General features: G+C 38.8%; 1 protein-coding gene across 1 annotated transcript; it reads right to left on the bottom strand.

The window, feature by feature from the left end:
* Positions 1-127: 127 nt before the first annotated feature.
* Positions 128-12198, bottom strand: LOC129251766 (CLIP domain-containing serine protease HP8). Its single transcript, XM_054890858.1, has 5 exons — positions 11035-12198; positions 1448-1712; positions 667-1371; positions 520-607; positions 128-459 (listed from the first exon to the last, which is right to left on the bottom strand). The coding sequence occupies exons 1-5, from the start codon at positions 11132-11134 to the stop codon at positions 292-294; spliced, it is 1326 nt and encodes a 441-aa protein (XP_054746833.1). The 5' UTR covers positions 11135-12198; the 3' UTR covers positions 128-291.
* Between the last annotated feature and the right edge of the window lie 1315 nt (positions 12199-13513).

The following is a 13513-nucleotide window of genomic DNA, read 5'->3' as shown; positions in this document are numbered from 1 at the left end:
AAGGAACAATTGAATTAATTTCTAGTTTTTGTATTTATGTACAATTTTTAATTAGTCTAAGTAACAATTTTGTACGAAACTACTTCTTTTCTATAAATTATTTAATAATAATTAGGTCTAAGCATGGTTTAGTAAGCTTACAAATAAATGTAATTTAAAAATATTATTACAATTATATTATTGTACTTTTCCCTGTTTTGTTTTGCTTCGCTTTACATTAATAGCTACATACTGAGCTGTACGAGTACTATTTACATCAACAAATACATAGACATTTTTGTATGCTCTTGGTTATTCGTTTGCTATTGTGTCTTGAATCCATTTCATGTAGTACGAAATGCGCACATAGACATCAGGGAATCCCTCCATGGCGCAACCTGAGCCGAACGAAGTAATGCCGGCCAATAGCCATGAGCCACTCTTGCTGAGTCTGCATTGCAGCGGCCCGCCTGAATCACCCTGTGTAGCATATGAAAAGTTTTGAAATATATTTTATTTTTATTTAACCTTAAAATTTACCACACAAGTACCGCCTTTGCCATTTAACTTGCCAGCGCATAAATGGCCACGGTGAATCTTCACGAAACTGCCATAGGCCGCGCGACATCTGAAATTCAAATCCAATTGCTTAGTTATTGTTCTTCGTATATAGTAACAAACACACACCTCTCACTGTTGTGCAATGGCACTCGCGTCCTTAACAGAACATTCGTTAAATCACTGCTCACATTCGATTTGCCCCAACCCGTCGCCACACAATCACTGTATGGCAACTCCTTGTAGTCGTCCATATCTTCTTCATTCTTCAAGTAGTGCTTACGCGGGTCTAGAAGGCCCTCATAGTCCCGGTAATTCCCCTGAACCTTCATCAGTTTGTCATTTCGCCGCCGTGTCATGCGTAATGCACGCCCGTGTCTCTGCGTGTCTGTTTGTTTTAGTCGACTTAGTATTTTCGTGTTCATTAGCTCGCGCATGCTGGGTAGAGTTACATTTCGATTACGTCGCACTTTTTGCACGCTTCGAAGGAAATTGTCACTCAAGTCGGGCACACCGGAGAGTCCCGGTTCTAAGGGATCATCTGTTTCACCTTCGGCAATGATCTCTTCATCACTGCTGGGCAAATCGACATCCGACAGCGACTGCTCATTGTACACGAAGGGCAGGCAGATGATGCGGATGTTGGAGTTTTTGCCCAAATTGGCTTGAGTGGAGAGCTTCATGAGCGCGAGATCGTGACGAAAGTTGCGGTAACGTTTATGTAAAATGATCTTATCGACTGGAATACGTTGTTCATAGCCAGACTCTTCGAGTCGATTGTGTTCACCTAGCACGACAGTCCACAGCAGCGGAATGGGTAGATTGAAGAGATCACTGTGAAGCGGTCGAATAATATCCGTGAAAGAGGGTTTTGAATTTCAATTCTTTGTGTGTCTTATTGACTACTTACTTATGTATGCAATGCGCTGCGGAAAGTATCCAATACGGATGAATAAGAACGCCGCCGCACCAATGGCCTAAAAACCCCATTGATGGATGTAAAAGCTCCAGCGACGCTTGCCATGGATATTGGCCATCCTTTGTGGGTGAACCAGCTATTATGCGAGGTGTTCTATCAGTTTGCTGATTTTGTTGTGTTTTCTTTGCCGCAGATTCTGAATTTGCTGTTGCTGCTGTTGTGCGTGGTTCGCGTCGACTGGAGCGCGAGCCACAACCTACGTACATACAAAGAGTTCTACATAAGTTTTTTGCGCATAAACAAGCAAATAAAAAAATATCAAATTAAGGAGTGAGATCAGCCTGCAATTCAGAAATAAATTCAATTTATTTTGCTTAGATTTTAAGTACATATTCTTAATAATAAAGCTTTATCATGGGAGAATTACACTCGGATGTTTCCCATTGCCTACCGAGCCAAATCGGCTTATTAATTGACCAACAATGTTGCTCACTCTTCAGTTTTCAGTTATTATAGTATACTCGTATATTATAGTAGCAGTAAATCGTATACTTATATAATGCAATAATACGAGTACAATTACACGACATTAGCTACCTAGTTGTGGGAGTCGTGTCCGATATGGGTTCTGGAATTCAGCAAATATGGAAAGAACTAATTGTGTCATCTGGTATGTGAATTTTATTAAAAATTTCAATGTTAAATTCTATTATTAATACTTTTCTTTCTTTTATTTTATTACAACAAACGTGGTTCGCGCATCCAGCAACAGACGAAAGCTTTTCCATTTTTGCAGATGTTCCACTTAAATTAAAATTGCTGTGCAACCATTTCCTGGATAAGAGGTATTTGCATAAAGCTTTTTACCTACGCTTCAGTGTCCGATGCTTATATTTTACAGGGTCCAGCACTCGAAGAGTAACCAATTAAAAAGGCCACAAATTTAGTTTGGAAAATTACTTTTATTCAATTCAAAGTAAAAAATCTGAGAAAAAAAATACAAAATTAAGAATCAATTTACTTTTGCTCGATATGACCACCTTTTACCTTGACGATGGCCTTGAGATGGTCCAGGAATGAGTCGCAAGCTGCCCGAATGAGACTTGCACGTATTTTGGCCCACCCGCGGACGATGGCTTTTTTCAACGCCTCGAGACTAGTGAATCTTTTAGTCCATCGGATTCGCTCGAAACGTTATTTTTTAACCATTCTTGGTTTACTCGAGCTTTGTGAGACAGTGCCGAGTCCTGTTGAAACGTCAATGGTCTATCCCCGAAATGTTTGTCTGCCAACGACTTCAAAGCAATCTACAGAATACTTTCCCGATAATATTTCGCATTTACATTGACGATTGGAGAGCGCCCATCTGCGGTTACAGCGGCCCAAACCATTACCTGTGGCAGGTGCTGCCTCCTGGTGGGCAATCGATGACTCAAATTCTTGTATGAAGGGTCGGTCAAATGAACCCTATAATTTTGGGAGTTTACAAATTGCTCAATTTGAATAACTTTCCGTCTGAAAACACAATGTTTGGAAATTGAACGCCTTCGGCCAAGCAAAGCCACTCCTTCGCTCTCTCAAGTCTGACTTGTTGCTGCTTTGATGTGAGATCATGCGCCTTTTGGATCTTGTAAGGCTTGACTTTGAGATCATTTTTCGGTATGCGGCGGATACTATGGTCAAACATTTTCAGTTCTTTCGCCATTTGATTGGCACTTCGTCGGAGATTTCGCTCAAGTCTATTTTTCACATTTTGAACCATTTAACGTGACGTTGCAGTCGTTTGATGACCACCTCCACCTCCTGGTCGTGTATTAGCTGCGCGAGTGGTCTGAAGTTGGTTACACTTCGAGTGCTGGAACCTGTACCTAAGCCCACGCTGTAACATGCAGGACAGAAAATAAAGTTGGCAATACCGGTGCTTTCCCATACCACAGTAAGTGCCATGATTGGACCAGTTTATATAAGGTTGTCAAAAAAGTCTTGCGGTATTTTTATTGAATTTTCAATTGTTCATAAAATTGGTTATAATAATGCGGTTTAAGTCAAATATGCCCCATTTTGTTCGATGACGAGTTCCCAACGAGATGCCAACTTCATAATGCCCCTCTTATAGAAGCTCGCTTCACTATTGTCAAAAAACTCGGAGAGCCAATTTTCACAGGACTCTCTTGTGGACAACTTCCGACTACCAAGCTCGTTCGCCATGGACAGAAATAGGTGGTAATCACTTGGTGCGAGATCCGGACTATACGGTGGATGCAAAAGAACCTCCCATCCGAGCTCCCGGAGCTTCTGGCGCGTCACCAAAGATGTGTGTGGCCTGGCGTTGTCCTGATGGAAGACAATTCGGCCTATGTGGATCAAAGATGGCCTCTTCTGCATGAGTGCTGCATTCAAGCGGTCCAGTTGTTGGCAGTACAGGTCCGAATTGAGCGTTTGGCCATAGGGGAGCAGCTCATAGTGGATGATTCCCTGCCAATCCCACCAAACACACAGAAGAACCTTCCTGGCCGTCAATCCAGGCTTGGCTACCGTCTGGGCAGCTTCACCGCTTTTCGACCACGACCGTTTGGGCCTCACGTTGTCGTAAGTGACCCACTTTTCATCGCCAGTCACCATCCGCTTCAAAAACGAGTCGATTTTGTTGCGATTCAGACGCGATTCGCATGCATCCATACGGGCAAAAATGTTTTTTTGCGTCAAGTCGTGTGGCACCCATACATCGAGCTTCTTTTTGAATCCAAGCTTCTTCAAATGGTTTATAACGGTTTGATGACTCATGCCCAGCTCTTGGCCGATGCTACGGCTGCTACTATGCCGGTCTCTTTCGATCAATTCAGCGATTTCATCGCAATTTTCGACGACAGGCTTTCCGGACCGTGGCGCATCTTCGATCACCTCTGCACCAGAACGAACACGTTGAAACCATCGTTTTGCGGTGGAAATGGAAACTGTATCGGGCCCATAAACTGCACAAATTTTATTGGCAGCATGAGATGCATTTTTGCCTTTATCGTAGTAGTACTGTAAAATATGCCGTATTTTCTCTTTATTTTGCTCCATGTTTGCGACACTATAACTCACGAACGACTAAAAACAAACAACAATTAATCAAACACGTGTTAGCACGTGAAAAGAGCTTTCCAAAAAGCTCTAGCGTGAACCGATGTGACGAATACAACTAATATAGAACTACGCGCTTGCAAAGACAAGCTTGCGGAAATACCGCAAGACTTTTTTGACAACCATATAAGTAAGTAGAATCCGTTCGATATTGTGAATAATTGGCTTGACGTGTTCAAAACAAATTTTCATATTATCAAAATATTCCTTTCAAAAACCTTTTGGAAAGAGTCCAACTCGCTTAACTAGAGGTACTAATGACGAAACTCCGCATTGGCAAAAAACTACGCTTTCTTTCAATTAAAACAAATGTTTTCATGCTCAATAATTGTTGACCGATGTTGGCGTTCTTGGCATAAGAGCTTATTAACTATGTCTAGTTGTATTTTTGAACGGAGTAAATTGAATGTGGCCATAAAAAGAAAAGGAAAATCTACCATCGATCAGATTTTCAAAATACGCCAAGTCTTGGAAAATAGCCATGAAAGGAGAATCGACACACCATCAAAACTTAATTGCCCCGGCACAATATTTTATAAGAGCGTACATTTGTTGGCGTATGCCGATGACATTGACATCAACGGCCTTAACAACCGCACTGTTAGTTCTGTCTTTTCCAGACCGGATAAAGAAGCAAAGTGAATGGATCTGGTGCCAAATGAACACAAATCGAAGTACCTCCTGACATTAAACAACCAATTGGCTTATCGGCACCCACGACGCTGTTGACAGTTATGATTTTGAGGTTGTAAGAGACTTCGTTTATTTAGCAACCAACACTAACACCGATAATAATGTCAGACTTGAAATCCAACGAAGAATCTCTCTTGCCAACAAGTGATACTTTGGACTAAGTAGGCAATTGAGTAGTAAAGTCTTATCTCGACGAACAAAATTAATACTCTATTAGCGTCGTGCGAAGGGGCGTCTATTGGAGTGTTTGAGACGACATCGACATAGTGCAGAGAATAAAGATCTAGCGGCTACGTTCGCTGAGTCGTCCGAGTGGATACAAATGCTCTGAAAATATTCGATGCGGTACCAGCTGGTGGTAGCAGAGTAAGAGGACGACCTCCTCTGCGTTGGAAAGATCAGGTAGGGAAGGACTTGCTTTAACTTGCGTTTCCAACTGACGCCGGCTAGCATGAGAAAGAAACCAGTGGCGCGCTTTGTTAAACTCGGCCAAAGTCGCGTCTGTGAAGAAGAAGGTTATAAAATAAAACTCGATCAGACATACTTATATATAAATAGTCCGCAATAATAACGAAGCTAGTGCGCCTCCCCTTCCCGCTCAAATGCTTAGCATTAGGGGAGAAACTCTAAATTTAAAACCTGTTTGAATGCATAATGAATGGTTTTCTCATTCCAATGTCATTAAAATCACAGATTTACACAAAATATTAATTTTTTCCTCAAGAACCAGACCATCTAATTCTTATGTAAAATGGGTCCCTGATTCGGAAAATCTACATAATTTTTCTCTGGCTCGACTGGCCTTACAAACCAATTGGTTCTAATTATGTATTCGATGTCCTATTAAGACGCAGGTACGAGCGGTCGAGTTAGGTATACAGAAGACCCTCGGGGCTGATTCTCCACGTAATGTGGGGATCGAAATTCCCTTAAAAACCTCTGATTTGCTCCAGGACAGGTGTACTTTTGCGTCACTTCAGCGAGCGCTAAGTTTGTGCACAAACGTGCAAAGTTGCGAGATGCTCGAAGAAACTCCTAAGGCTAACACAGCCGCTGCTCTAGAATTATTTTGTGCCCAAATATACTTTGAACATAAGCATATGTACTTAACAAACCACCTGTACTTATTTAAATCAATTACTATTATATTTAGAGGGCTTTTTAATAATTTTAATATTTATTTTATTTTGAATGTATTTGTGCAAATGTTTAATAAATTGATACATTCTAGTTTTGGAAAAAGTTTGTTGACATCGACGCTGACATTAACGTGCTCTGCACACTTCATCTACCCATGTGAAAGTACACTCATTAGAAATATGTTCCGTCAGTCGCAGCATCGCATCTTCATGGAGACTATCCAACTCTTCATTTTAGCTCTTTGTTAAATGCCTGCCCGTGGTAAAACTTTAATTCCTTCAAAATCACCTCATTATCAGAAAGAAAGCTTTTTAAATTCTCTATTGATGTGTAAGTTATCGAGTCCACTCGGTTTCATCAGTTTGCACGTTACCACGAGCAGAAAAACTTGCGGTGCTGTAGTCTGTGATTAATTAGATATTGCTAAATTAACCCTTCTTGGTAACTTCTGCCCTTCGAACCGAAAAAGGATGTACCGAAAACGAATATAAACGCATAGGAACAACATAAAGAGGAACTCAAAATCATTTTGGAGCTTCATAAAATCGAAAAAATTCTGTATCTGATATTCCTTCATCAATGTTTCCTAATGAAAAAAGTTTATCACCTATTACTTCTATTTTCAATTCAAAACTTCGTTTATCACCCCTAAACATACGAATGGAAACAAAAACAACGATTTAAATTACAGACCAATCTTGAAATTCACTTCAATACCTAAGTTTTTTGAATTAACTAGCAAGTATAGATCATATTTTGCAGTCAATTGCATTTCACAGCCATTGTTGTGTCTTTTGTCAATTCTTTGTAAAAGCGCAATGTGTTTTATACCGGTCAGAACACCATTTGTGGATAGCAGATCGTTTGTAAAAATTAGGTATAGGATTGGACTTATATGCCTTGAGGGACCCCTTCTTTAATTTGTTGGAAATTGGATGATTCATTTTCATATTTTACTTATAACAGGTTAAATACGATGTAAGAAGCAAATATGCATTTAGCAGTTGCTTTTTTTATTTTAAAGAGTATTTCTATTTTCTCTTATCATATGGCCAGGAAAACTGCTAAAAAAATTTGATTTTGGTTGAGCACTGTTTGTATTTTTCGACGAGTGTATGGACTAGTTAAGCAGGCATTAAGCAAATGAGTAATGGATGTAGTTTTTTGAGAATTTCGGTCGGGATGTGAGCATATAAGTGTTTTGTGATCTTTTAGTTTTTAATAGTGCTAACTATTTCAATTTTGGTGAATCTCTACTACCTCTACGCAGACTTTCTAAAGGAATCCCAGCTTTAGAAAGTCTGCGTAGTAATTCCTAATTTAAATTTATTTATTTAAATATCATTGAAACTAAGCTCACCTCCTTGTGCTAATCGTAATTAGGTTATCGATTTTCTTCATATGAATTTCATGTATTTAATTGTGTCATTTCATAAAATTATCAAATCAAAATCATATTTACTAATTTCAGTGCTTTGAACCAGTAGTTGGACCTTTTATCTCGGATACGAGGATATTTATTTATTTATTACTTTTATTATTATTTCAAGTCAATGAAGTATCACATCTTTACAGAGTAAGATTACAATTCAAATAGAATATAATGATATGCGCGATAAAAATTAAGGAATTCACCACTCGTCTACATTCGAATTCTAGGCGCTATCGGAAGGCATGGCGAGAGTAGAGGGTAAATAATGTAAAGCGAAGCGTACAAATCTCTTTTGAATACGTCCTAGACGCTCAGCGTGAGAAGTATAAAAAAGGACTTCAAATTAAGTCATATTCAAGTCTTGCGCAAATAAACGTAATAAAAAAAATTTTCCGAACAGTACATGAGCTTTAACACGTTGGCTGCCACGTCGCACGTTTTCATGCGACACCTAAATGTTACCCTGAGGCCACGTCACACATTTTTGTACATTTTAATATGGAATTTTCCATAGAATTTGGATTCTCTGGCCTATGGTGAACATTTTGGTGTATTTCCTATGGCCGTTGTGTATTTTTAATGGTATTTTTTTGGATAATAAAAAATTTGTAAATTAATTATTTAATTAAAAGAAATTAATTAACAAAACAAATATAAAAATATACATATATGTATGTAAATTCAAATGGAAATCAGTAGAAAAACAATAAACTTAAAATTAAAAATTCAATTTTTTAATGGAGATCAGTGCAAAAATTAATTTTTCTGGTGGGAATATTTAGGAAAACATTCTACACATAGTTGCGGTTTATTGGGCAGTAGGTGGTGGTCCTTTTCAAGCTCTTTCTGGCTGTTACTCTATCAGCAGATTTTTTTGACATGGCATAACACAATACACAAGCACGCCTTATTGTTTTTCCGTTGTCGTCCTTTCTTTTTTCTATAAAATGTTTTCCTTTTGTTATGGGTTCTGGATACATGAAGTTCAACAAAGCATTTGAAGTCTCCTGCCGGAACTTGGTTATTTAAAATATCTTTGTTTGTAGCCTTTTTATATATTATAAAGGCATTTACGACAGACATTCCTAGTAACAGTTCAAAAGCCACTTTGCGGTACCACTTAACACCTCTTCTGAGAGTGGTGGCGTAGGCGGTCATTTGATCGGATATATCAACACCTAATTTGGCTTTGTTGTAATCAATAACAGCAAGAGGTTTTTCAAAAGCACGTTGCCTTCGCTTCCTGGTGGAAAACTAAGTAAAATAAACCAAAAATATCAAATACAACTCAAAAACTACAAAAAATTACTGTCGCACATTTTCGTGCGACGTGGCCCCACAACATGTGCGACACAAAAAAACCATTATAACTGCAAAATTAGCGACCAAAATAAAGTCGCGAGTAGTCAAAACTTATTTTTAGGCACTAAGAAACAACAAAGAACATAAATAAGTTGTTGGCCTCAGGTGGCCAAAATTGTTAAATGACACTGCTACTGAACGATCAAAATTCTAAAAAGGCTTTGGCAGCCAACGTGTTAAGAAAAAATCAAGTTTTAGTGGCCAATTGAAGTGAAACGGGAATCAAAAACAGCACCCAAGTCCAGTATTTCATTAATGCTGAATACAACAAAGTTCCCAAGATAGTACGACATCAAAAAAAGAGAGCGAAGTTTCGAATTGAGATTCAAGCATAAATTAGAAAAGATATTTCATTGAAAATATACCTTTATTACTTTATTTTTTTAAAAAAGGTCTGCCAAGAAATATAATAATGGACAGAATAAAAAATGAAGTTAAAAAAATTAGTGAGTATAAGGGATTTATAATTAGGCTTATTTAGGCTTTTAATTTTTTATTCACAAGTAAATTGCATTTCACAGATTTCACAATTTTATTACCATGCTGCAAGCAAATAATACAAGGGGCGCAAAATTAATTCTCCAATTTTGGTTTTTAATAACTTTTTAATTAATAAAAAAACATTATTTTGAGTGATGAAAATCTTTATTTTGACATTAACGCGCTCCATTATTTGTCTGTTTGTATACTGTAGCTGTCTAGTTCACAAGTGTCAAATACAACTGATGATTGCAAAAATTATAAATCCCCCTAATGGCAAACTTGTCCTTTAAATATATATGCATGCCTCTAAAGAAGTAACACATAAACCATCCGGCAATGAACAGGGAAAGCTGTCGTATTATTTCATCTCTATTATTGCTCCATAGGGGAATACCAGTATCTGTCACACATTTCTAATACCATTTGGCCGTAATGAGTCTTGCTCTGTTTCTAATGGAGCCTACTTTAATAACAGCAAATAAAACGAAATGAAATTTTCTAATTTTTTGCCCTTTTTATCGCTTAAATTCAGATAAAGGGTTTAAAAGTGACGCCTAAATGTCAGTAGTGCATAATTCTTAGACGGCAACTTTCTTTATGCCATTTTTTACGTTTGTCAAGTAGACAGATTTTTTTTGAGGAAATAATCATCGGAATGAGAGGATAATTCAAAGTTTGGTGAAAAAATTAAAAAAATTGGTTCTGTCGAGGATAGAAAACCAGACTTTGGTGTTTTGAAAAGTAAAGCCATTGCGAATAAGCCAACGTTGATTCCACTGCTGAAGCACAACATTCGGATCGAGATTACTGAACTCAATGTGATAATGTGGTGAGTGAGTCCTTGAAAGTTTTAATTCATGTATGACAGTCTGTACTTGTGCTCTTAGTGGACATTAGGTTAGGTTAGGTTGACCTGGGTGGTTGAAAGCCAGCGCATAGACTTACTGGTCCTTAGTGGTACCAGATGGAGCTTGACCCTTACGTTTCCTTCTAGTAGGCTTCTTGTTATAAGAATACGACTTTTACGAATCTAAGTAAGCTCTGAAGCTCTAGCCCCGAGAGACACTCTAACATATTGTAGAGCTGCTAAACATTTCATTCGGATTCTAACTATTACAGGTACATAGTGGCCATTTAAATGATATTATTTTTCGCATATAATTGTTAAGAGCGGTATTTTGAATAACAATTGTGAAACCTGAAATAATTTAAATTTTTACAAGTTTACATATGTACATGCACATATAGAAAGTAGTCTTATGCAAATTCCCTCTATGGTATTTTCCAGCTATAAAATTCAAATAATTTGATGCCATATATTTCTAAAAACGTTTAGTTTTACCTGCACTGAATTGACGATGTTTGAAATTTTGGGTTGTTGTTGCTGCTGTTGCTACAAATATAATTAGGCACAACAACAATAAGCGAGGCAGAAAAAACATGTTTAATCACATTATTTATAGATTGTTGCATGGACAGCTCAGCGCTAGTATTTGTGGTTGCGAAATCTTGAATATGTGCAGCATTTCCGCATCTGCACACGGTCGCGTTTGCCGTTCACAAAGTCATTTATTTACACTTGAACAGGTGTCTAGGCGCACTTAACAGTCCATTAAAAATTTTTCGCGTATTACCATTCAATGGCGATTCGGTGTCAAAACAGTCCTTATTTATACAACAACAAATCGCATATGAATTTTATGAACACGACGATTGTGCCACTAGAGTTCGAGTGTTGCGGCTCAGGAGCTGGATGCGGATTTGGTGCACACGCGCGGAATTTCCACTTTCACACAGCAAGGCAAACGAAACGATAATGCGGCGGTGCTGAATGCGCCACTCAATGTTGACTGGTAAAATTTGCGCATGCCTTGCGAAAAGTACTTTTCTTCTGGTAGCGTTTTTTCTGTTTTTTCTTTTTGGTTTGTTTGTTAGTAATTTGCTAACTTTGTATTAGCTTTAATTTAAAAGTATACTATTTTTCACTTCATTATGATGATCTACTGCTTGGCTTTTGCCTTTTGCCACTGTTTTTGCAGCTGCGTTACGGGGTTTCTGTGCGCGGAATCCACTCTCTTCGTGCGTTTATTCTGCACATTTAATTACTGGCCTAGCTCATAATTGGTGAGCACTGCTAATACGCTTCTGTATATCATTTACCAAAAAGTCCATTAATCACCTGCAGCAAAGTGGCCGCATAAGCAGCATAAGACAGCGCTACTAATTGTGCGCAAGTGCGAAGCAGGTGCAATATTTTGAAAGAGGCTAGGATAGAATGTACGAACGCGGCCGATGTGTGTACATCAGCGGATAGCGACAATCGCGTTTGCAAGCAATGTAAATCATTTACTTTTGGTTTCAGTGAGCAACGATGTGATTATGTAATGGAATGCACTTTAGACTGAACTGCAAGTAAAATAAAACTAATAGCTTACGAATAGCGCGATATTGAGCGCTCATAAGCCTTTTCCTTTCTTCAACACGCTCGCGCTTGAGGACAAATTGCTTGAACACAAAGCGTTCCAAAAGTTGCGACTCGCACGCGACTACCGTTCAAATGCAACTGCACTAAGCTCCTGTCGCGCACGCGGCCTCTACTTCAGCCGCAACAACCGCCGACGTGCAATGGCAGCGGGCGTCACGGCGTCAAACACTGCCTCCCATGCAGCCTCCCTTCCATTTTGAGCTTTTCAGTTGAGCGCACCGCTTTGTATAATTTTTGTGGCTTTATGAGTGCACGCTGCTGCTGCTGCTGTTTTATGTACCTCACACACATACATACATAACACCTATCACCCAACATTTTTCCATCGCCCACCTGCCGCGTCCTTCTCCAACTACATACATACATACATACGCGTATTAGCGAGCGCCAGTGCGAGTGTAAATGATGTTTGAAATGAAAATTTCATTGAAAATAAAAGTGATTCGAGAAAAAGAAAAAAAGAAAACAGTAAATGAAATGTATGATGAAAAATAACAACAAAGCGAAATTAAAACAAAAACAAAGCATCACGTCAGTACTGAGTCGTTGTGCTAGTCTTCAACCAACAGTATGTTAGCGGTAGTCAAGCATCCAACCGCGTCACCTTGCATCGCGCTAGCCAATTCAGCAGCACGCGCTACTACGTTGAACTGGCGCTTTGCCGTTATTCGATTACTTTCATTTTCATTTGCAACACTGCTGACCGTCCGCCGTGAGCTCGTAATACTCGTGGTATGACAAAGCAGCACCTTCCAAAGCATCTAATTGCTTTCTTTGTTGTTATTTTATCAATGGTAGTCTTCTAGTTAGCTATGGCTATGGCCGTTACTGCCGCCGCAACTGCTTCAGTTGCTTTAGCTGTTGGCTGATGCTCAGTGCGATTCACCTTTTTAGTCATTCCCCCAACTCACTGTATGTATCAGCGACCAAATCACTCTCACTCTCATTTTCTCCAGTGCATGCCGGTAATAAATCGCATCCGCTTGTTTGTTAAATGCAACATAAACCGGGAAGTTGTTGTTACCTATTTGATTTTTATATCTATACAAAGCTCTGCTGCAACGAAACTAGTTGTTGTTGTCATAGCCGCTGGCATTACATAGTTTTGTCATGTAGGCGTATTGTAGCATCCGCAAGCGTCAAGAGGTCGGCCGTTTTATTTACACGCGCCCATCTTGAGTTTTTTGGGCCGTGTCTTATTGTTGTTATGGCCAATGATAATCTCGTTGAAGTTATTACCACAGTTGTGCACGTAATTACGGTTATTTTTTTTGTTGTTGTCATCTCCTCTTTTATTATTGTTGCGCTTGGTGGCTTTGTTGTTACTTTATGGATG

The sequence above is a fragment of the Anastrepha obliqua genome, chromosome 1 (assembly GCF_027943255.1).
Source record: "Anastrepha obliqua isolate idAnaObli1 chromosome 1, idAnaObli1_1.0, whole genome shotgun sequence".
NCBI classification, from domain to species: Eukaryota; Metazoa; Arthropoda; class Insecta; order Diptera; family Tephritidae; genus Anastrepha; species Anastrepha obliqua.
Note: the sequence above shows the minus strand (reverse complement) of the source record. Positions and strands in the feature narration are given on the sequence as shown.

Excerpts from the sequence above, each read along its gene's own strand:
- LOC129251766 (XM_054890858.1), bottom strand. The coding sequence starts at position 11,134 with ATGTTTTTTCTGCCTCGCTTATTGTTGTTGTGCCTAATTATATTTGTA. Across the intron at positions 1,713-11,034 it reads ACATCGTCAATTCAGTGCAG|GTTGTGGCTCGCGCTCCAGT; the intron begins GTAAAACTAAAC and ends GTATGTACGTAG. Across the intron at positions 608-666 it reads CCATTGCACAACAGTGAGAG|ATGTCGCGCGGCCTATGGCA; the intron begins GTGTGTGTTTGT and ends TTTGAATTTCAG.